The 22,843-nt window shown below is 44.0% G+C and overlaps 1 protein-coding gene across 1 annotated transcript in view; it reads left to right on the top strand.

Moving 5' to 3' along the window:
* Positions 1 to 22,843, top strand: part of GNAI1 (G protein subunit alpha i1) — a 203,375-nt gene that overhangs the window by 162,913 nt on the left and 17,619 nt on the right. Inside the window, exon 8 of the mRNA XM_069228677.1 lies at positions 8,175 to 8,381. Coding sequence (XP_069084778.1) covers positions 8,175 to 8,365 — 191 coding nt within the window. The 3' untranslated portion in view covers positions 8,366 to 8,381. The remainder of the gene's footprint in view (positions 1 to 8,174; positions 8,382 to 22,843) is intronic.

A 22,843-nucleotide genomic window follows, 5' to 3' on the forward strand; every position in this document is an offset into this window, starting at 1 on the left:
TCTGGACAATTCTGAGCTGCTTACAGGAGTGAAACAACCAGCATGTGATTTCCTGTCCTGCGAGTTTTTTTTTTTTTTTAAGCTTATTCCATGGCATATATTGTACTGATGTTTCCTTGTATATGGCGTGCCCTTGACAGTTTGTTTTGAAAATTTGCAAAATCAGCTTCACAATAGGTGATACTAAAAAACAATGGCACACATTCTAGAAACAAGCACCCTTAATAGTTCTCAAGGAGCAAAGAACATGGGATAACTTCCGTGCTCCGGCATGCTAGTGCTTTATCTTGTACCTGTACTGTTGAATATTACATTTGGCCAATTGATTAATGCTTACATTCTGCTTTTTCTCTGTGGGTTAACGGTTATCTTTTGGCTTCATATATACAAATTCACTAAGTTAATAGGTTTATTTACCCAAGTTGAGTACACAACTCTCCTCTTTTCACATTAACTTAGTAGGTCGGCATCAGAGTGTGAAACGTACATCAAATGTTAGAATATCCTTGCAGTGCCAGAGGTAAAAGACTACAGGAACCAGTATAGTTGTGATTGCAGATTATCCGAATGGAATTTGGCTCAATTCAAAGGGATATCCTAATTTGAAGATTGGATATTCCTTGCTTGTAAACACAGATGTGGACTGCCAATGTTTCTGGCTCACAGCTGTTCTAAGGGTCATGTTACAGCACATTCAGTAAGCTAGTTTAGAGCATCTCAATACGTGTGTGCCTTTATGCTGTCAGTTATGCATATGAAAGCAAAGCTCATGTTTCACTCAGAACACCTGCAGTTGTGCTGAGTGAAAACATTCTCGAATTCACATTTTGGTTAGGGAAGTGTTCGGTATCCTGTTAATTCGTATGGTTTGAATGTAACGGTTCAGTCATCCTTTATTGGTTCTCCCGTAAATAAGATTGCACACAACATTGGAGGGCATTCTTCCCCGGAGTTTCTGATCTTATGAAACATCCTTGGGCATCCCACTCTATACTGAATACAAGCAGTGGGCAGTGGTTGCTGCCATAACATGCCAGCATACAAGCTATCCTGGCATTACTATATTAATATAGTACAGTTGCTTAAAGATGCCATCTGGTGCACATTTTGTCAAAAATGGAAACTGACCTAGTGCTCCTTGATTCATCAAGAGAAACACTATAGTGACTTCTTCCAGACTTGTGACTTGAGCACTGGTTTGCTGATCTTAAGGATATTTTGCAGCAGATAAAGGAACAGAGAAATGCTGTGGGCTTGAATTTGGATCCTCTCACTATACTTCATACTCGGTGTTGTAAACTGAGGATATTTTTAAGGGCCTGAGAATCTTTAATTTCATCAATAAAGGGAACCGTTTCAGAGAAAGGATCGCTGTATTTCTGAGTAGACTCTTAATTTCTCACTCCTTGGTGACTTCCAGATTTCTATAAGTAGGACCCCTGTCCAGAGGTAGAGTTCCAGATGCCCATCTACAGCATCCTTGGGCATTGACTCTTTCACTGTTATAAAGTAGTTGCTTTGTAGAAATATCCCTTGTCTACTGCAGAACATTTCACCATTCCGCAAACAAGCCAACATTCAAAGCCTGGCAAGGAGCCCTTTTCTGCCCCACCTGTTATAAAACAAAAGCAATAACAGACACGTGGCTAGAATTCTGCATTCAGTTCCATTGCATATCCTTGTAGGTGCTTTGTATGATGGAGTCTGTTCTGTATGGGATAGTCTGAATATTATTATTTTTCCTTTAATGCAGCCTTCTGTCCTCACTGTCTCTTTGGTTAATTCAGTATCTTGGGCACCAGAGCCAAAAACCACTTGACATTGTTTGAGCCATACTCACTAAATGTAATTTAGCTTGCCTTTCACAGGGACATTACCTAAGCAGTTTGTTGAAATCCAACAATGACTGCTACTCTTCAGGCTATTGCACTGAGCCTGATTGAAACCATCGAAAAGGAATCTTCCCTGCTTTCCTAAGAAGCAGAAGAATGCCTGCCTACCAGCAGCTTGTTTGGTAGCTTGGTTTCCTCCTATCTTTACATTTTGGTACCACCACATCTCCAAAACTGGATGAGCCTTTCTTCTTTTCTTTCTGATGGCACACATCCACATGCGGCTTCCTTTCCTTTTGAATATCTCCGTGCTACAGCTAGTAGTGAACACTTTTAAATAACTCTCCCATGTCTACGGAGGTGTCAGTATATACATGTCTCAGCGTGCGGTACCGCATGATGCCACTGGAACTATAAGAAGCCCCCATTGAAATGTTGATTTCAGTTCACGTTTTTCTGCACCTTCACATACGTTTTCGGGACCTCTCTTGAGAATCGTAAGTAATATTTTTTTATTAATTTTTTTCCTACATAGTACATGTTTTTTTCAGAATGTCACCACCCAGAAAATCTGGATTTCAGCTTTGCAAGGACTGAGTGAAAGATGTTTATTACAGACTCTCATGACATCTGCCTTTGGTGCTTGAGGTCCGAGCACGAGGTAGGCGCTTGTTCCAGTTGTCAAATGATGAATGCAAAGGCTGTGAAGGAAAGGGACGGAAAATTGTTCATAGCTAGAGCAAGACATGAGAAAAGGGGTCATCATAATTCTAATCCTAGGTTGAAGTCTGTCTCCTCATTCATTGAAGTCGGTGAGGAAGGAACATAAGAAGAGATACCATGGTTCTCAACTTTGCTCTTCAAAGGATAAGTTGCCAAAGTCGGTGATCTGTAACTTCTCTTCCCTGAGCACAATGAAAGATTGCCCAGCATGCTTGAAGTTCAAGTCGAAAAAGCCTGATGTGCTAAAGGGATTGATGGCTTTCACCACATGTAATAGGTGGCTGAGGCCTAGTTTTCAGGAGAGGAAGAACCAGTCAGCACCAAGAGAGAACAGGAGGGGGAAGCGGCTTGTATATGCAGCCTGCATTATGTCGCCTCAGGAGAATCTGACCTCAAAATTAAGAGTGAGGAAGAACAGTTTTGGTGTTGCTTGTCAACGCCCTCAACTTAGTTCTCTGACCAGATCCCCTTCTAGAGTCAGACCGCATAAAGGCCGTGGGTACCCAGGGTCATCAGGCCCAAATACGTTCTAAACAGCTGCTGGAGGTGTCAGCCATGCCCTTTGGGGTTTCAGTTGGGCAGGCCCGTGGCTAACCAACACGTACATCTTGGTGCTCTACATTCAGTTGGTTCTGGTCTACACCAGTAAAGGATGAGCAAACCATCAAACCTAATCGGGCTTGCAGCCTAAAGACCAAGCATGGCAACCTTTAATACTGAAGACTGCAGACCAAGGCCAAAGCCACTTGGTGCTAATATAGCCTTGGGAGTTGAAATCCGCAACTCTGGCACCAAAGGACAAGGCACAGGTGAAAGGAACCACTGGATTCAACAAATCTGCATTGAAAAGCAAGCCAGCATTGAAAAAACTATTGTAGATAACTGCTGAGGAACAGGAGGGTCATATCCTTGAAGTTATTGCAAGTCAGGACAAAAGTAAATGACAAATGCCCTGAAAACTCACCAGCTCTACAAAGAGATGGTTAGAGTTGGAGTAGTCAACCATGTTGCCACCAAAAAAAACCTCCAAGGCATCAGTCCTTCACCACTACCTTCTGACTCAGCCACCACAGCATTCTTCAATCCGTTCATCACCACCACTGTCTCCCACAGGGTCCACACACTCTCAGTCAGACATAGGGAGCCCAAACTCTCACTTTCCTCCAGACTTCTCCAGAGGACTACAAGGAGTCTGTGCCATCCCCATAGTCCTGACAACCCTTGGGAGGACTAAGATGTCGTCCCACTGGACACTGACCAAAGCTTGTACTTACTAAGCCATTCCTGCCTGACTACACCACTAACTACTATTGGTTCTTCCAGCGGTCAGAAGCAGATCATAAAGTAGATCTGCATGTGACACTTGAGGATTATTTTTTTATAGACTTTATCCAAGACTGAAAGGCTAGTTTAATACCTACCTATGATAAAGTCTATGCTCATACAAGCTGCTGAGATCTTCAAAGACCCAGTAAAAGCAAGGGTACTTGCTCTTTGAGTGAAGAGGAGATATAAACCAGAGGGAATACCAGTTTCGGGCGTATTGCCAATTCAGTGGGGTTATTCTCCCAGTATTACAGGGCCTCCTGGGATGAGATCTCTTAGAGTACAAAAAGATGTGAGGAATTGGTGGGTGACGGCAATGTTAAATCTAATGCTGCCATTAGGTGTGCTCTAAATGTGACCAAAACCTCAGCAGAGTATAACCTCAGCTGTCCTCTAAAGCAACATGCATGGCTGCACATTTCAGGCTTCAGGCCTGGGGTACAGCAGAACCTGCTTAACATTAAATTTGATGGTGCGCATTGAGAATGATACTGAGACAGCAGAGATGCTATGTGGATGTTACAGACCATGCTATAGCACCATGGATCATTCCGTAAGCAGCAAGGAAGTGGTAGTGCCAAAGCCCCCATCTCAAAGCAAAGACAAACTTACCAAAGGCAACAAGAAGCCTGTCACCAGCAATGTGATAGAGGCTACAGTAGAGGAGCCTATAAAGGCAACGGAGCCAAGGGTAGGGGGTAAAAGTACGCCTGCAACTAACAAACCATGACATCCCTCACATGCCTCTGATCACTCAGACTGCAAGGGTTCTTGGCAGATTGTGTGGCTATCTGAGATTTTTTTTTCTTACAGGTACACAAAAGAGTAGTTCTTAAAACCAACCCACATTTTCATCAGAACCAAAGTATTGAGTTTCCAGTTTTCTTTCCAAATCCAAAGTCTGTAGCCAAAAGAGCTGTTTATACGCTAGATGCATAAAGAGCACGAATGAACTACATCTTTCCATAAAACACAGCAATTGTTTGCTACCTTCTCAAAACCAAGGAAGTGGCAGGCAGTATCTAGGCAGCTATCAAAAGAAATGTAGTTCAGTGTATCCAAACATGTTACACCAAGGCAAGGAGGACATTACCAGACCTTTCAAAACCACACTCCACTAGGGAAAAGGGTGCTTCCATGGCTTTACTTGGTAATATCACCATTTCTGACATCTGCAGAAGAGCCACATGGACAACTCCACACACTTTTTCAACACTATGTGTATGTCCTAGCTGCTAACAGTTTGGGCAGACCATATTCAGAACTTAGTTTCATGCATTTGCATCATCCAGTGACTAGCGAGGGAAAAATGCATTAAAGTCCATACAGAGCATGTGCATCGTCCGCCACATATCCTACAAATGTATTGTTGCAGACTCTGTAAGCATCTATTCCTAGCATGTAATGCTGTGGATTCACATGCAACCACCCACGTCCTGGGAAGTTATTGGTTGTCTCAGATGCTACTGTTTGCTGTAAATGTTGTTCATATTTTCTTTCTTTGCACTTACAATGCATGGTCAGCATGATGTACTATTTCTAGCTCCACTAACATGGGCATCCAGTGTCAAAAAACAATCAGACAATGGCCTGATGACCAAGTGCATTGCCACAGAGAGGAGCCACAATACCTTGTGACTCCAAAACAATGTTTGAAGAGAAACAAGTTGCATATGTCGGAGCCCAACACTACATTGTAGGAGTACGCAGAGCATGTGAATCGACAGCACTACATGCTACAAATAAAAGCTTACATGGTACGAACACTACACATGTATTGAGATGCAAATATCCCACAAAAGCTAAATAAGTTTCTCAATATTAGTCTCAAATATGATCTGCACTTTTGGAAAGGACCTGCTTCTACAGCATACACCTTTTATCTCCTCTTCTGGGCACAATCCAGATTCACTTTAGTAGTGTTTTAGACTGCTATTGCAGGAAGGTCTTGCATATCCTCGGAGCATTTCTGAAGCAGTCAGAGATTTCCCTTTGACATGTAAACCAATCTGAGCCACCCTGCTCTTCTACGTGCACTCTGTGTCTGTCGTTCTGCTCTGTAAGCTGACACAAGTGGAAGGCCTTATATAGGCTTGTACTAAAGGGTGTAATGTGTAAATCTCAACTTCCAAACTGTGATAATTGAAAGATAAAAAGCAAACTAAAAATTATGCCTTATCCCTAAAAGTGTCTTAATAAAAAAAAGAATTTTTGGTACTCAAAGTACTTTTACCATGTAAACCCTGATACGTTCTGCATACAAACACACCCCTTAACGAGTGATCCTCAAAAAGAAAAACTCCTATTACAGGGAGTGCAGAATTATTAGGCAAGTTGTATTTTTGAGGATTAATTTTATTATTGAACAACCATGTTCTCAATGAACCCAAAAAACTCATTAATATCAAAGCTGAATATTTTTGGAAGTAGTTTTTAGTTTGTTTTTAGTTTTAGCTATGTTAGGGGGATATCTGTGTGTGTAGGTGACTATTACTGTGCATAATTATTAGGCAACTTAACAAAAAACAAATATATACCCATTTCAATTATTTATTATTACCAGTGAAACCAATATAACATCTCAACATTCACAAATATACATTTCTGACATTCAAAAACAAAACAAAAACAAATCAGTGACCAATATAGCCACCTTTCTTTGCAAGGACACTCAAAAGCCTGCCATCCATGGATTCTGTCAGTGTTTTGATCTGTTCACCATCAACATTGCGTGCAGCAGCAACCACAGCCTCCCAGACACTGTTCAGAGAGGTGTACTGTTTTACCTCCTTGTAAATCTCACATTTGATGATGGACCACAGGTTCTCAATGGGGTTCAGATCAGGTGAACAAGGAGGCCATGTCATTAGATTTCCTTCTTTTATACCCTTTCTTGCCAGCCACGCTGTGGAGTACTTGGACGCGTGTGATGAAGCATTGTCCTGCATGAAAATCATGTTTTTCTTGAAGGATGCAGACTTCTTCCTGTACCACTGCTTGAAGAAGGTGTCTTCCAGGAACTGGCAGTAGGACTGGGAGTTGAGCTTGACTCCATCCTCAACCCGAAAAGGCCCCACAAGCTCATCTTTGATGATACCAGCCCAAACCAGTACTCCACCTCCACCTTGCTGGCGTCTGAGTCGGACTGGAGCTCTCTGCCCTTTACCAATCCAGCCACGGGCCCATCCATCTGGCCCATCAAGACTCCCTCTCATTTCATCAGTCCATAAAACCTTCGAAAAATCAGTCTTGAGATATTTCTTGGCCCTGTCTTGACGTTTCAGCTTGTGTGTCTTGTTCAGTGGTGGTCGTCTTTCAGCCTTTCTTACCTTGGCCATGTCTCTGAGTATTGCACACCTTGTGCTTTTGGGCACTCCAGTGATGTTGCAGCTCTGAAATATGGGCAAACTGGTGGCAAGTGGCATCGTGGCAGCTGCACGCTTGACTTTTCTCAGTTCATGGGCAGTTATTTTGCGCCTTGGTTTTTCCACACGCTTCTTGCGACCCTGTTGACTATTTTGAATGAAACGCTTGATTGTTCGATGATCACGCTTCAGAAGCTTTGCAATTTTAAGAGTGCTGCATCCCTCTGCAAGATATCTCACTATTTTTGACTTTTCTGAGCCTGTCAAGTCCTTCTTTTGACCCATTTTGCCAAAGGAAAGGAAGTTGCCTAATAATTATGCACACCTGATATAGGGTGCTGATGTCATTAGACCACACCCCTTCTCATTACAGAGATGCACATCACCTAATATGCTTAATTGGTAGTAGGCTTTCGAGCCTATACAGCTTGGAGTAAGACAACATGCATAAAGAGGATGATGTGGTCAAAATACTCATTTGCCTAATAATTCTGCACTCCCTGTAAAAGCAAGCCAGCAAAATAAGTTGAGAAAAAATTCACAGATAGGAATAAAATATGCAGCTGTAATTAACATGAATGTAATAGAATACATGTGAACCCTTTTAGCGTGGTGAAAAATAAGCTACTTACAATTAACAATATATATCGAGAATGATTTTTCCGAAATAGTGTGTAGGTCCTTAAGTCTTAAATTCCTAGTATATTTTATATGTGCATATGATATGGAGCATTATAGTGCAGTGAATGTAGAATGTGTAGCTAAAAAGTGTATTTTGTTTGACATTGCTGGTGTTTGACTTCGTCAAGCACAAGTGAATTGTAGGTTTTGATGTACAGTAAGTGGATGCCCTCTTTGGAGGAAAATATCTGGTTTTAGACCTTTTGTCTTTGACATTGTTAAAATTGCTCATTATTAATTCTTGCAGGATCAAACACTTACGAAGAGGCAGCAGCATATATTCAGTGTCAATTTGAAGACCTGAACAAGAGAAAAGACACAAAAGAAATATACACCCACTTCACATGTGCCACAGACACCAAGAATGTGCAGTTTGTTTTTGATGCTGTGACTGATGTCATCATAAAAAATAATCTTAAAGATTGTGGCCTCTTCTAGGATTTTCTACTAAATGGTAATTTGCTTTATTTTCTTACATAAATTATTTTCACTAATGTGTTATGTGAAATTGAGTTTCTTTTACACCTGCATCCCTTTCTCAAATCTGCCCTTTTCGTATGTCACTGGTTTTAACCTAAAGTGTCAGCATGCATTTTTGTTCATTTAGGCTCTTAAAGGTTGCTGCCAAATGTTTTTATTTGTGCACTTTAGTTTATACTTATAACTTCCTCTTTGGTGGTGCAGATGGGTGTTTCGATGTCCACTTAGAAAAATACAAAGGACTTATTATTGTCACATAGCTTACATGTACTGTTTTTTATTTTCTCAAGTAAGTATATATTTAAACCCCTTCTTCAATCCCCATCAGAAGAAGAGTGGTGAACTGAGAAATCTGCCATTCTACATTTGTTCTGCTTCTGCCAGCTTGTGGTACATTTGTCTGGTCTGCCTTTCTCGATTTACCACCCTTGTTCTGGTGCTTCAGATATAAAGAAGGGGACAGTGTTGGGTATTTTGACAGTAATGCCATTTTGTGCACTTTGTAGTTGCCATTGTTGTGCCTGTAAGGAGTTTCAGAAATAACACACAGTAACCTGCATTAGCATCACTGGGCATCTTTCCTGTCACTTCTGCTTCAAAGTTAAAGCAGCAAAGCTTTTTCCAGTGGCTTTTTTTAATTATTTTTTTTACTTGATTTTGCTGCTGGCTGTTACTTTTTTGCCTTAAATACTGAATTTTGAAGTACAGTTAACTCTCTCCTGACCTCCACTTCTTTAATGGCGTTGTTCTCTCTCGTGGAAATGGATAAGACTTGTAATCAGAAATGTCAGACCTATGGTAGTAGTACCTGGTGGTGGACAAAACAGATTAGTAAATTATTCCTATGCCAGAGGACTAGTTACTCACGTACTAGTCTAGAGCAGAGCCACTCTTCCAGAGTACCTCTTTCTCTTAATAGTTGGAGAAATGTTATGTTACACTGATTAGTATAGTGCAGTAATCACACGAGAGGGTATCCAGGTGCTTTGGCAGTTGTGTAGGTTTGTAGTTCCCAAGGTGCTCATATGAAGAGCAAGGTCTTCAGCTTCTTGTGCAACTCAAGAAGTGAGGAGGAGGCTCATGTCTAGAGTGTTATGTAGGAGAATGGGCGACTTTTGCTTTTGCAGATGTGGGTAATGTGTGCAGGTGAGGCAGAGTGCCAGTGTCTGGTGGGTTGGTGAAAGTGTATGCAGCTGGTCAGCTATTTTGGTTCTGTCTTGTGTAGGGCTTTGTGTTTCGAAGTTTGAATTAGCTTTGCTTGTGAATGGGGAGCCAGTGAAGCCTCATGAGGTGCAGTGCGATATGGGTGTGGTGTGGGAGGTCGCAAATTAATCTTGCAGCGGTGTTCTGTTCAGGAGTTGTTTGGAGAATTCCTTAGTGTTGCTGTAGTCCAGCCTGCTGTTGACAAGTGTGCGATGCAGCCATTTGAAGATGTTTTGCAACATGCATAGGATGTGGAAGTAGGAGATGCGCACTGCGTTCACTTGAGCCATCATGTTGAGCTTGTCAAAAGGTTAAAAATCACAAGTCTAAGATGATCCCTAGATGTCCTGCGTTATCTGTGAATGTGGGTGTTTGACCTCGCTCTGACGGCCACCAGGTGGAGTCCCATGGGGAGGTGTTGCAGAAGACCAGTACTTCCATCCCATCTTGTCAAATTTAGTTGCAGGCAGTAGGTTCACATCAGTCTGAAGCAGTCATGCACTTGGTGAAGTTGATTCTGGCTGTGGTAGTTAAGCCCATCAGGAAGAGGATGAGTTGAGTGTCATAGGCATAGGAGATGACGGCTATGTCTTGTGATTGGATGTTGTTGGCGAGCGGTGTCGTGTGTTGAAAAAGTGGGGCTGAGGGATGATCCCTGTGGTGTATCCTGCATACACATTTCTCGGTCTCTTATGTGAAGAGTAACAGCCTGACCCTTTGGGTTCTTCCCGTGACAAATAGACAGATCCATTTGAAAACTAATAAATGTATGCCAATCTTGTGGAGTCTTCTAATGAGGGTTTTATGGGGGACCGTTGAAGGCCTCCGAGAGGACGAGCAGGATAAGGGCCGCTGTGTCTCCTCGGTCCAGTATGATTCAAATATCATCGGTGGCCACAATGACTTTTCTGAATCCTGATTGAGTGTTGTCTAGAAGATGGTGAAGTTTGAGGAATTATGAATTGCTGGTTGATGGCCTTCTCAATCTCTATGGCTGGATAGGGAAGCAGGGGATGGGTCGGAATTTGCTTGGTTGATCTAGGTTGGCTGTGGGCTTCTTGAGGACAGTCTTGATGTCTTAAAGTTTCCATTTATCCGGCTTAGTTGTGGACGTCGTAAAGCTGTTGATGATATGGGTCAGGGTGGTGCTGATCGGTTGTAAATGTTGGCATGAGTCAGTTGTTGGCCCCGAGTGGAAGGTCTGCATCATTGCTGCTCTGTTTCTGGTGAAGGTTGTCCATTCGGTCAAAGGTCTTGGTTGGTGGTGGGTAGAGGAGCACAGAGTTCTCTGTAGTTGGGTTGGTGTACGAAGTTGCTTGTCGATGTTTAACATTTTGCTGTGAAAGAAGTTGGATACGGTGTTGCAGAGTTACTGAAAAGCAGCAATGTTGGTGACAGTGGTTGAGGGTGAAGTGAAATCTTAACAATCTAGAAAATCTCTTTTCAGCTGTTGGAGCTTCCTTCGATGCTGTCCACTATTTATTTTTTATTTTTTCCCCTAGTGTCTCTTATTTTCTGTTGATATTGCCTGAGTGCAGTCTTGTAGGTAGTTCTGTTGGTGGTGTTGTGGCTGGCTCTCCATTTCCTTTCTAGCCGTTTATAGTGTTTAGTGTGTTGGAGAGCCGTACTTGGAGTGCTGCTTTGCAAAGGAAAAAATATATAAGGTTGAAAACCTGTTCTTGTCAACAGTCCTAAATGTTATCAGGGACTGAAATTTCCAACTTAAACTGGACCGAAACATTGTGGAGAGGATGTCGTTTAGTCAGAATAAAAAGTTTATCCAGGTTAAACTGAGCAAACATGGCTTATATTGAAAACACTCTACACTTTAAGGCCCACTAGTGCTATTTAAAATAAAAATAAAAATTAACAGATCACATCATACTGATGAGACCACTAGTTTCTGTGAAAAGTACAAATTGGATAGGAAATATGATAACGAATGATCACGTTGCCTAAAATCATTTAGTATTTGTGTGGCTTTGCTGTCCTTTGCAGTGTTTATCCATATCATGCAAGCCATCCACAAGAGTAAGAATGTGTATGCTAGAGGTCGAAGTGTGGCCTGCAAGCCCACAAACCAACATATTTGTTCCTCCACCAGTTGCTGGAAGCAAAACTTCTAGAGTTTCAGGAAATCTCTTCAGTCTGTGGTGCTAGACTATTTGACTAGAATCCGTTTTAAAACCTATTTATTGATCGTCATAGTTGTTTGCTTCAAATTGCTCCCAGTGAGCTCAACAAAGCCTTCAACCACTGCCGGACATGTGTGCCATAACTACCTTTTATCAGAGCCATCTAGCTAGAAGTGTGCTTGTTTAGATGCGAATTGAGATAGATACAGTGAAATGCCTTGATTAGAATTCCCTTTATTTACCAAAAACAAACAAGATAACATTACAAGCCTGGCTCAGTGACATAAACCTTGCTGAATTTAAACCCAAATTTTCACCGAATGCCAAGACACTTGGAATCAACCTGGACTCCAACCTCACCCTCCAGCAACACATTTCCAAAAATACCGAGACTTCCTGATAACATCTCTCTCTCCTAAAGGCAGTAAAGCAGTTTCTTCCCGAAAGTTACGTCAGAACTGCTGTTCATGCCCTTGCATCTAGTTGATGATAGTGCCCTACTCCATGGCTTCACAGGCTCAGTTTAGGAGTGTCCAACATGACTTGCTGCAGCACGTCTCCTCCAGGGCCTGTGAAAATACAATCATATCAAGCCCATACTGAAGGATCTCCATTGGGGTCCCCCCTTACCAAACCGTACAATCTGCAAAAGCAGCTGCATAGTTTACATAGCTACCCGGACCAGCAATGCTGGTTAAGTTGCAGACACTCACGTTCTCTGGTGATTCTTGGCAGTCCTGGAGCCGGGAAACCCTCAGACTGCAGACTATGAAGTATAAAAAAGAAAAAAAAGGGTGGGGAAGGAAAGGAAACAAAACTGACCGTTTTTTTTTCATCTGTTCACCCAGCATACATGTTAAACCTGGCCGCTCTTGGTGTGGTCTCCCTGTACTTTTTTGCTTCTGACCTCCTGTTTTTGGATCCTGTGCTATAATTGGTTTTGATACTCTGGGCACTTTGCCACTGCTAACTGGTGCTAATGTCTAAAGTGCACTCTGTCTAAAATATATTGGTAATTGGTTTATCCGTGATTGACATATTTGATTTACTAGTTAGTCACTAGTAAAGTGCACTGGAGGTGCTAGTGGGCCTGCAGCACTGATTGTGCCACCCACATGAGTAGCCCTATAAACTTCTCAGACCTGCCATTGCAGCGTCTGTGGGCAGTTTTGTACTGCCAGTTCGACCTGACAAGTGTCCCTACTTGCCAGGCACAAACCTTCCCCTTTTACTAGTCACCCCCCTAAGGTAGGTCCTAGGTAGCCCCATGGACAGGGTATAGTGTATTTAAAGGGTAGGACACGGGTGTGTGTTTTACATGTTTTGATAGTGAAAACCGAATTTGGCAGAAAATGACTCTCACATAGGGTAAAATGGGGATTGCACTTAAAAGATTTAAAAGTAGTTTCCCCACAGGGAGCAGGTAGAGATATGGAGTTTGGGGGTCTCTGAGTACAATTGGTCTTGTGTTTGCTCAAGTCAGAGCTATTAGCTTAGTGAATTCCTAACTGGACTTTTCTTTCCCCATAAATTGAAAATGAAAAGTAAAACAGTTCATATAAGCCAATTCAAAGCTCCACAGCTGCCGTGAGCACAAAGGGGAGACACAAAAGGAAAAAAGTTTGCTTGCAAACATATCAGCAGTTCTGCAATTATCCATGTAACCGAGTCGCTGTCCAAGGCGGTAACTAAACCGTCCTAAGGAAGTGCAATCGTAAAACATTTACCGGTGATAACAAAGGATTTTTGAAAGGTAAGCCCACGAGCAAGTGATAGTGATGGGTGTGCTTAAAAGCACATAGATAGAATACAACACGTCAGAGCTTGTGTGCATAACCTAAAAATACATCTTTTGGTAAAGTTGTGTTTTTTAGATTGTCTGTTTGAAAATGCCACTTTTAGAAAGTGAGCATTTTCTTGCTTAACCGTTCTGTGCGTCTGCTTGGCTACTGAATACACTGTGGGTCAGACTGGCAGTTGGGCTCTTTGTCAATTTACTTTAGACAGTGACACAAAGTGAGCTGAAGTGTGTCCTGCAAATCCTGATGACCCTTCCTGGGCTAGAATAGGAGAGAGGAGCTGTCACCTGCACTTGAAAGGACCAGGCCTGCTCTCACACAATAGAGATTCCAACCCCCTAGACTGTGTCTAGGCCAGGGAAAGGAAGAGGCAGGATTGTGTGCACTACTAAGTCTTTCCTTTGACATTTGCCTACTTCAAAGGCAGAAATGAGTAGTAGTATTGGACTGCTAACTCCACAATTTTGGATTACTGGATCAAGAGGAACCTGTGTCAGGGAGAAGAGCTTGATGCTTGAAGAGGACCTGCCACTCTGCCTGTTGCTTTGCTGTGCTGGCATGCTGCTGCCTCTGCCTGAAGAAGGAAAGGACTGGACTTTGCTCTCTGAAATCCAACTTGTGAAGTTCCTCCAAGGGCTTGGACTGAGGTTGCACCCCAACCCCCTGTACCCACCCACTCCCCCTGTTCTACAGTCTCAGGGACATCAAGGACTTCATCTGTCAGTGCCTGGGCTTTTCTGCTGAGAATCCTGACTTGCTACATGGTGCCAAATCCAGTCCATGGGCCCTTAGAAGTGAAAGCTGGTAACCTTGGAGGGAAAATTCTATGCACCTGATGTGTGTGCTTCAGAAAAATTCAACGCAGCGGCTGTTCCCATGCAGACCCTTCACACACAGTTTTCCATGCATCGACTCTGGGCACCAAAATTTTAATCAGTGCACGGACCTGAGGCTGTTTGTCTGGAAATCGCCGCAAGGAAAGAATTGATGCATTGCTTGCCTGGTGGAGAAACCATCGACGCACCGCCTTACCTGCCACTAAGGAAGAGACGCATCGCTTGCTTTTCCAACGCATGCTCACCAGACTGCTTTATTTTTGACGCATACCAGGTATTTAGTGCTAAAACACATCCATTGATTTCCATGAATTTAGACGCTTTTTACTTTCGAAATTAATTTCTTTGCTTGTGCATGTTGAATTTTTGCCGCTTGTGTGTGCTGGTGGGGAGAACAAGGTAAAGTCTACATAGCATCTCTATCTGGGTGCCATGCCCAGCAACCACTGACTGTGGCATAGGTAAGTATCCCTCTAGCAGGCCTTGCGGCTTTAAGACAGGGTGCACTATACCACAGGTGAGGGAATAGCTGCATGAGCAATATGCCCCTATAGTGTCTAAGTCCATTCTTAGACATTGTAAGTGCAGTGTGGCCATATTGAGTACATGGTCTGGGAATTTGTCATTATAAACTCCACAGCTCCATGATGGCTTCACTGAAGACTGGGAAGTGCAGTATCAAACTTCTCAGCTCAATAACCCCATACTAATGCCAGTGTTTTATTGATAAATGCTCAGAGGGCATCTTAGAGATACCACCCGTACTTCACCAACCCTTTAATGTAAAGCTGACCAGCCTGCTACTAATCGACAGGTTTCTGACCCAATGGGGTGAGAGCCTTTGTGCTCACTGGGGTCAGTATCTGAGCCTGCTCTGGGTGAAGATGCTTCACACTCCCCCCCTGCAGGAAGTGCAACACTTGGAGGTGAGCCTCAAAGGCTCCTGCCTCGTGTTACTCTGCCCCAGACTACTCGAGCTGTGTAAGATTCCCGCCACCTACCAAGCCCCACTTTTGGAAATGGGTCCAAAATTAGTAGACACCAGGCTGGAAAATTAGTAAATACCAGGAGGTGTGCCCACCCCGGCTAGGACCACCCCTAGGGTGCCCAGAGCTGAGGTGAACTTCTCCTGGCAGAATCCTCCATCTTGCTTTGGAGGGTATTAGCCAGTAGGGTTAGGAATGTGCCCCTCCCAAAGGGAGTGGGCACAGGACGTTTTGTAGCCACTCTCCGGGACAGTAGCCATTGGTTACTGACTTGTATTGCCCCTAAATCTAGTATTTAAGGGCACCCCTGAACCTTGCTCTTTGGATTCCTGAGAAGGACTCAAGAGCTACACCAGCAGTGTAGATTTCGGGCGACAACTGACTTGGCCCCAGCCCTACCGCCTATCCTCAGCTTCAGGAACCCTGCTACAAGAAGACCACTCATCCTGCCTGACCCGTGACCTCTACAAACCCACAGATTACTGCCTGCCTACCCAAGGACCAAGATCTCCAGAGGACAGCGGCCCTGTCCACAAAGTAACCTCCAAAAAGACTACAGAACTTCCCTGAATCCACGAGTCCTGCCCACTCCATACCAGATGCCTGTGGCCCACCGGTCCATAGAAAGTCCCCAGGCGACCCCTCCTGACCAACACGATGCCTGCAGCCTAAATCCAGAGGACACCCACCCCCCTCCACGACTGGCTCCGGTAAAGATTTGACACTTAAATGTAACCCTGCACCCACAGCCCACTGGCCTTGGTGAACCCAACAGACGGTCCAGCAACGTCCAGCGGGCTCTACTCCCACAGTTGATTTTCTTCAGTCGACTCCCTAAACAAGCCTGCAGTATCTTTGTGATCCCTGGGGTTCCCTCATTAAAAAGCATTGGGTGCCCAACGCTGTTTGCACCCTGCACCCGGTGCTGATCTAAGTACCCCTCCAAATCTGTGCCCTGAAGTTGCGGGTACTTACCTGCCAGCGGTTTCTTTCTAAGTGACCCCAGTCTCCATAGGATTCCATTGGGTGCCCAACACCAACTTTGACCTTTACACCCGGTGGCCTGTGTTGCTGGTTTTGCACACTTGGTGTCTTCCTAAACTTTGCCCTGTGGACACCTTAACCCTGAAGACTGGGATCGTAATTAGAGTACTTAGTGTTTTGACATTCTTATCTCTTGGGCATAATGTTCCCTGGTTAAGTTCAGAGGAACCCTAATTGACTAGCTCTCGCGTTTTATATATGTGATCATTGATTCATTGCTTTGGGTGCTTCCCTCTGATACATATGAACGCCTAGTTAAGGCCAAGAATTCCAAGAAACTAAAGTACCAGGAACTGACAGTGCATTTTTTGGTGCTGTATATACTTGATTGTCATCTCTTGGGTAAATGGAGTTTTCACTGACGCTGCAAGGTACCATTAAATTATTATTGGTGAAAAATGTTCTGGATATATTCTGGTACCTGGTGTATATTCATAAGCTAGGGGATCTGTGGGAAGATCTGTGTCCACTAGAAATATTGCTACCGAAGGCAACTTTTTCTACTTGCGTGATGCATAGGATTTTGGAGTCATTGGTCTCTTGTTTCAAGCTACGTACATAGAACCATTTTCTGAATGTGGTAATTGGAGTGAGAAGTCTCATGAGGATCGTATGTGCTTTATAGCTAGGGACCCTTTGTGATTTTCCATGAGCACCAAGTGACATTGAAAACTACCCTTTGCTCTTCTTTCAGAAAGTATGGTTCTAGCTCCATATGAAAAAGGTTGTTCCCCTGGCATGTTTTTTCCCTTTCATTGTGCCTCTGGATGTTGACTGTACCTTTTCAGCTGTCTTTACAGCACCATGGACCCACTTTCTACTGATCTGCTCTTAATGAATATGAAAGGCTGAGCAGCAGCTAGTAGCTATGTTGATAACTTTGTTCATCCAGTTACCATGACCCCTTCCCCAAAACTAAGTCATTGCCCTTTTCCCAGCAGATGCATATTAAGGGGCTTTGCAAGTTCCATCTCAACCTTTTCTGAATACTACTTTCAAGCTTCCTGCTGAAACAATGCAGTGCCTGGCCAAGGATGTCTGTGTAGTCAGTCTACCACCTAAGCTGCCTGATGCTCTCTTCACTCCTTTCTTGTTCTTGGTTGCTAGGCATTCCGTCACACTGAACATGAGAGAAGAACTAAAACGTTAAAGCTAGAGTTTACTTTTATGTTGATACCATTGATCTCCTTGTAGGCTCATTCTCATTAGCTTAAAAAAAAAGCCAAAGGTACACAGTTCCAAACAAGGGGTTCTGTGCAGGTTCATAAAGTAAACAATGGATCCTATGAATCTGCTTGATTTAGAACAAGAGCCCTCACTCACCAAATGGTGACATGCTTCATCGGGCTTTTGCTCCTCGTCAGGCTGGCACTGCAATGCCTGACTGGCCCTCACAATTGTTTGTAGCTTACCAAAAACCTCATACAGAAAATCCAATATCCAAACAAGGCATTGCCAGATGGATAGTGAAATGTATTCAAACCTGTTATGTTAAAGCTAAGAGAGAACTGCCTATTACACCAAAGGCACACTCCACTAGAAAGAAAGGTGCCACAATGGCCTTTCTAGGAAATATACCAATGACCGAAATCTGTAAGGCAGCCACATGGTCTACGCCTCATACATTCACTAAACATTACTGCGTGGATGTGTTAACAACACAACAAGCCACAGTAGGACAAGCAGTACGAAGAACTTTATTTCAAACAACTTCAACTCCTGCAGGCTAAACCACCGCTTTTGGGGAGATAACTGCTTACTAGTCTATGCACAGCATGTGTATCTGCAGCTACACATGCCATCGAACGGAAAATGTCACTTCTCCAGCATTGGATCTTTCATAGATTCACATGCTTGAATCATCCCCGTCGTCGAGGTGGGAGCCTCACGGTAAATTTAAATATATAAAAAGCAGTAAGTCAGTAAAAATAAAACCAGTAGGCCCAAGTAGGCCTCATAAGGTATTTTACAGTCTATCCACTTTGTTTTGTGAAAAGACCCAAACTTGAGTATCAACCAATCAGGATTCAGCCCCTCCCAAACACTCCCAACAGAGGCTGAATTCCCTCAGATTTTCTACCGCACGTCGTGTGAAGGGAGTCTCCCTGAGCTCTGCTCAGTTTTTTTCCTATTTTCTGACTGAAGATTGTTTTTTCTCTCAGGAAACTAGTTACAACTTTACTATGTCTGAAAAGGCAAAGAAGGGTCTGTTCAGAGACTGTGACAACTGTGGGAAGAAGAGACTACATATTGATGACCCCCATAAGAAGTGTATTTACTGCCTTCATCCAGACCATAAGGTGAGAGACTGCAAAATCTGTCGCACCTTTAGTCAAAAAACCCTCAAAGACCGAGAGGGTAGACTTCTCTTATGGCTGCAAAAACAGAAAGCCTTAGAGCATCCTTCATCAGACAGCGAAGAGTCACCACAAACTTCTCGCCCTCAGAAAAGAACAGGTGAGAGAGATAGAGGTGCGGATGAACCACCAAGAAAAATGCACAAAAAGACTAAACAAGTCTTAACTGAAGAGGCAGTTAAACATGGACCAAAAAAGGTTCATTCAGAACCTACTACGCCGTTACACCGGAAAAGCACCTCAAAGAAACCATCCCTGTCTCTGTCACCACAAAAAGAGTCAGAAAAACTATTTTTGGTGAAAAAACAACCGTCGACGACCGTGTCGACGGTAACAGCGACCACGGTATCGTCGACGTTCACAACACCATCCTCACCGATGATTATGACGTCGTCGCCTTTGTCATCGACGACGATTATTACTGCAAAAATCTTCAAAAGAGCTTCGTCGGCAACCACATCGTCGACAGCGGAGGCCTCCTGGGTTCACAAATCATCCAGGGCACTCCCATCTACGCAAACTACGTCGGCGAAGCGACCGTCGTCGCTAAAATACCCGTCGACGAAGGGACCGTCGACTAAGGAAAAGACGCAGTCATGGACGGAAGCGTCGACGAGAGACCCGTCGACGAGAGACCCGTCGACGAGAGACCCGTCGACGAGAGACCCGTCGACGACAGTACAGTTGACGACAGTACCGTCGACGAGGGAACCGTCGACGATGGATCCTACGATCACCACAGCATTAACAGTTTACAAACCTTTGGACATTTCACCAGCTCATTCCTCATACCATCATGAGGACTCCACCAGATTCTTACCCCTTTCCCTTATTAATATAGGGGACAAGCCATCTGACATTTTGCCGATGCATACATCAACAAGTAAGGTGCTGCCATACCCACCGCAACATCTTTTAGACGATGAGGATGATGATGTTCAAGGCATGTTTGGGGCAGCTAGTAGCCCGTCCCAACTAAATGTCAAATGTCAAGAGTTTGATGAAGAAGAGGATCAACATTACCAGCATAGTTATGCTTCAACATCTTATCCACAGGCAAACCAACCATCGCCTCTAGCTATGCCTAGCACATTAGTGACAGATTTACAACATATGTTGAAGGACTACTATAAAAGGTTCCCACCGTCAACTCAGTCCACGCCACCTAGACCTCAGAGTTACCAGCAAGCTCAAACTACTAATGTTTCCGAAACGCCACAGGCTAGTAGACCTGTAACTAGCCAAGCTCCGGAAGCTTACCTCTCGTCGGACGACGAAAGGGAAGAGGGCGAGCTAGCAGATTCAGCGGCTAGTGAATGGGACGACTATCTCGTTCCCACACCATCTCCACCTCCAGCAGCTCCAGTGGATTCTCCTCCAGAAGACATAGGAGGTTTCCATAATATCATAGAGAGAGCGGCGAAACGTTTTGGTCTGGAAATTGTTTCTCATGAAACTGAGTGTTTTTTGTATGACTTTAAAGAGCCATCCATGAGATCTGTAAGAGCCATACCTATTGTGGATTTCTTGTGGCAGGAGGGTTTGAAGGCAATGAAAAACCCGGCAACAGTGCCTTCACAAATGCCAAGGCTAGAGAAAAAATACAAGGCCCCAGATGATTCTCCGGCCTGTTTAGTCTCACAACCGAAACCTGACTCGGTTATATCACAGGCGGCTCAACGACGATCCAAAAACCCCTCTACACCTATTGCGTCTCCCCCAGACAAAGAGGGAAGGAGACTAGACAATATCGGTAAGAAATTCTCCTCGGTTGCTGCAGTAACGGTCAAGGCGGCAAATTCCCTCGCCATCCTGGGAAGGTACGATCGGCAGATGTGGGCAGACATGTCCGTTTTTGTAGATTCACTGCCAGAAGATATCAAGGTGGAAGCTAAAAAGGTCTTGCAGGAGGGAGAAAGGGTTTCCGCAGAGATAATAGACAGTGCAATAGATATTTCCCTCACTGGCTTTCGACAATTAGCTGGAGCAGCAGTCCTGCGCAGACAAGGGTGGCTTAAAGCTACTTCATTCAGACCAGAAGTCCAGACTCGTGTTCTCGACATGCCCTTCGATGGAGAGAGTTTGTTTGGCAAACATGTCGATGATATGCTGCAGGCTATCAAGACGGATACCGATACGGCAAAATCCCTAGGTACCCTGCAATATAAAAAACTACCTTTTCGTGGAGCAAGGGGTAGAGGTAATTACTCCTTTCGAGGTGGATACCAACAATACAGGTCACAATATACATCTTCCTCCACAGGACCAGGACATCAGCACCATCAACAACAGCAGCATTATCGATTACCACCAGCCGCAGCTTACAAACATCCGGCTAGAGGAAGAGGAGCTGCCCGAGCAAGAGATACAGGCAGAAAGCAATGACCAGCGGATAATCTCAACACCTCCCCAATCAATATTGAAGGTCGGAGGTCGCATCAATTCTTATTTCCCCAAGTGGAAGGCTATAACATCGGACAGATGGGTACTAGATGTGGTGACCAGAGGTCATACTCTGGAATTCATCCAAACACCACCGAGTGTCCCTCCATCGGGTACACCGCCTCTGAGGTTGAGCCAACTTCTCAGGGAAGTAAGGATAATGCTAACAAAAGGAGCAATAGAACCAGTCCCTTTATCTCAAAGGAACAAGGGATTCTATTCCCGGTTTTTCCTTCTCAAGAAACCCTCAGGAGACTGGCGCCCCATCCTGGACTTGAGAGCACTAAACAAGTTTCTAAAGAAACAATCGTTCAGGATGGTAACGTTGCAGGATGTCCTGCGTCTCCTAAACACGGGCGATTGGATGGCATCCCTAGACCTCCAGGATGCTTATTTTCATATCCCCATATATCGCAACCATCGCAAATTTTTAAGGTTCAGGGTAGGAAGTATGCACCTCCAATTCCGGGTTCTACCATTCGGTCTCAAATCAGCCCCCAGAATCTTCACAAAAATGCTAGCTCCAGTAGCAGCTCATCTTCGCCAGGCAGGTATCCAGGTCTTCCCTTACCTGGACGACTGGCTTATAAAGGCACCCTCAAAATTACAAGTAACAAATCATATTTCCTATTGCCTTCATTTGTTACACAGCCTGGGGTTTGTAGTCAACTACCAGAAATCTCAGATATACCCCAAACAAGAATTGAGTTTCTTGGGAGCAATTTTGGACACAGTACGCAGCAAAGCGTACCCATCACACGAGAGGAAACAAAAGTTAACCTCGTTGGCAAACAACCTATCCAGAAAAAAGTTCGTTTCAGTCCGCATCTACAAATCATTGCTCGGAATGATATCATCGTGCATTCCGCTAGTCCCAGATTGCAGGCTCCATATGCGACCCCTGCAAGAGCAATTGGACATACAATGGACACAGGTCCTCGGCTCCTTCGAAGACAAGATTCGCATAACGCCTCTAATGAAGAACACTATGAGGTGGTGGGCGACTCCAACCAATTTCTCAAAAGGGCTGTCTTTTCTTCTTCAAACACCAAGTTACATAGTAACAACGGATGCCTCTCTCGAAGGATGGGGTGCACATTGCCAGGACCTGCAAATCAGCTGAATCTGGAATCAGCAAGAGCCAGCTCCACATCAATTATCTAGAACTCAAAGCAATACACTTAGCTCTAAAAGCTTTCTTGCCAAAGATACAATGTTCAAGCGTCTTAATCCGGACGGACAACATGACCAGCATGTTTTATATAAACAAGCAAGGAGGCACAAGGTCCCTACAACTCTCGCAGCTAGCCCAACAAATTTGGACATGGGCCATCAAACACAATATTTCACTAAAAGCGGAGCATGTGCCAGGACAGATCAATGTTCTAGCAGACACCTTGAGCAGGACAGTAATTCCTTATCACGAGTGGGAGCTAGACCAGAAAACTCTCAATGGCCTGTTTCTATTATGGGGCAAACCAAACTTAGACCTATTTGCCACTCTCGAGAACAAGAAATGCCAGTTCTACGCAAGTTGGCTTCCCCAAAAAGATTCGTGGGGGAATGCGTTTTCGATGAGATGGTCAGGAGTTTATGCCTACGCTTTTCCTCCGATCCCGCTCATTCCGAGAGTC

This window comes from Pleurodeles waltl, chromosome 4_1, assembly GCF_031143425.1.
Source record: "Pleurodeles waltl isolate 20211129_DDA chromosome 4_1, aPleWal1.hap1.20221129, whole genome shotgun sequence".
NCBI classification, from domain to species: domain Eukaryota; kingdom Metazoa; phylum Chordata; class Amphibia; order Caudata; family Salamandridae; genus Pleurodeles; species Pleurodeles waltl.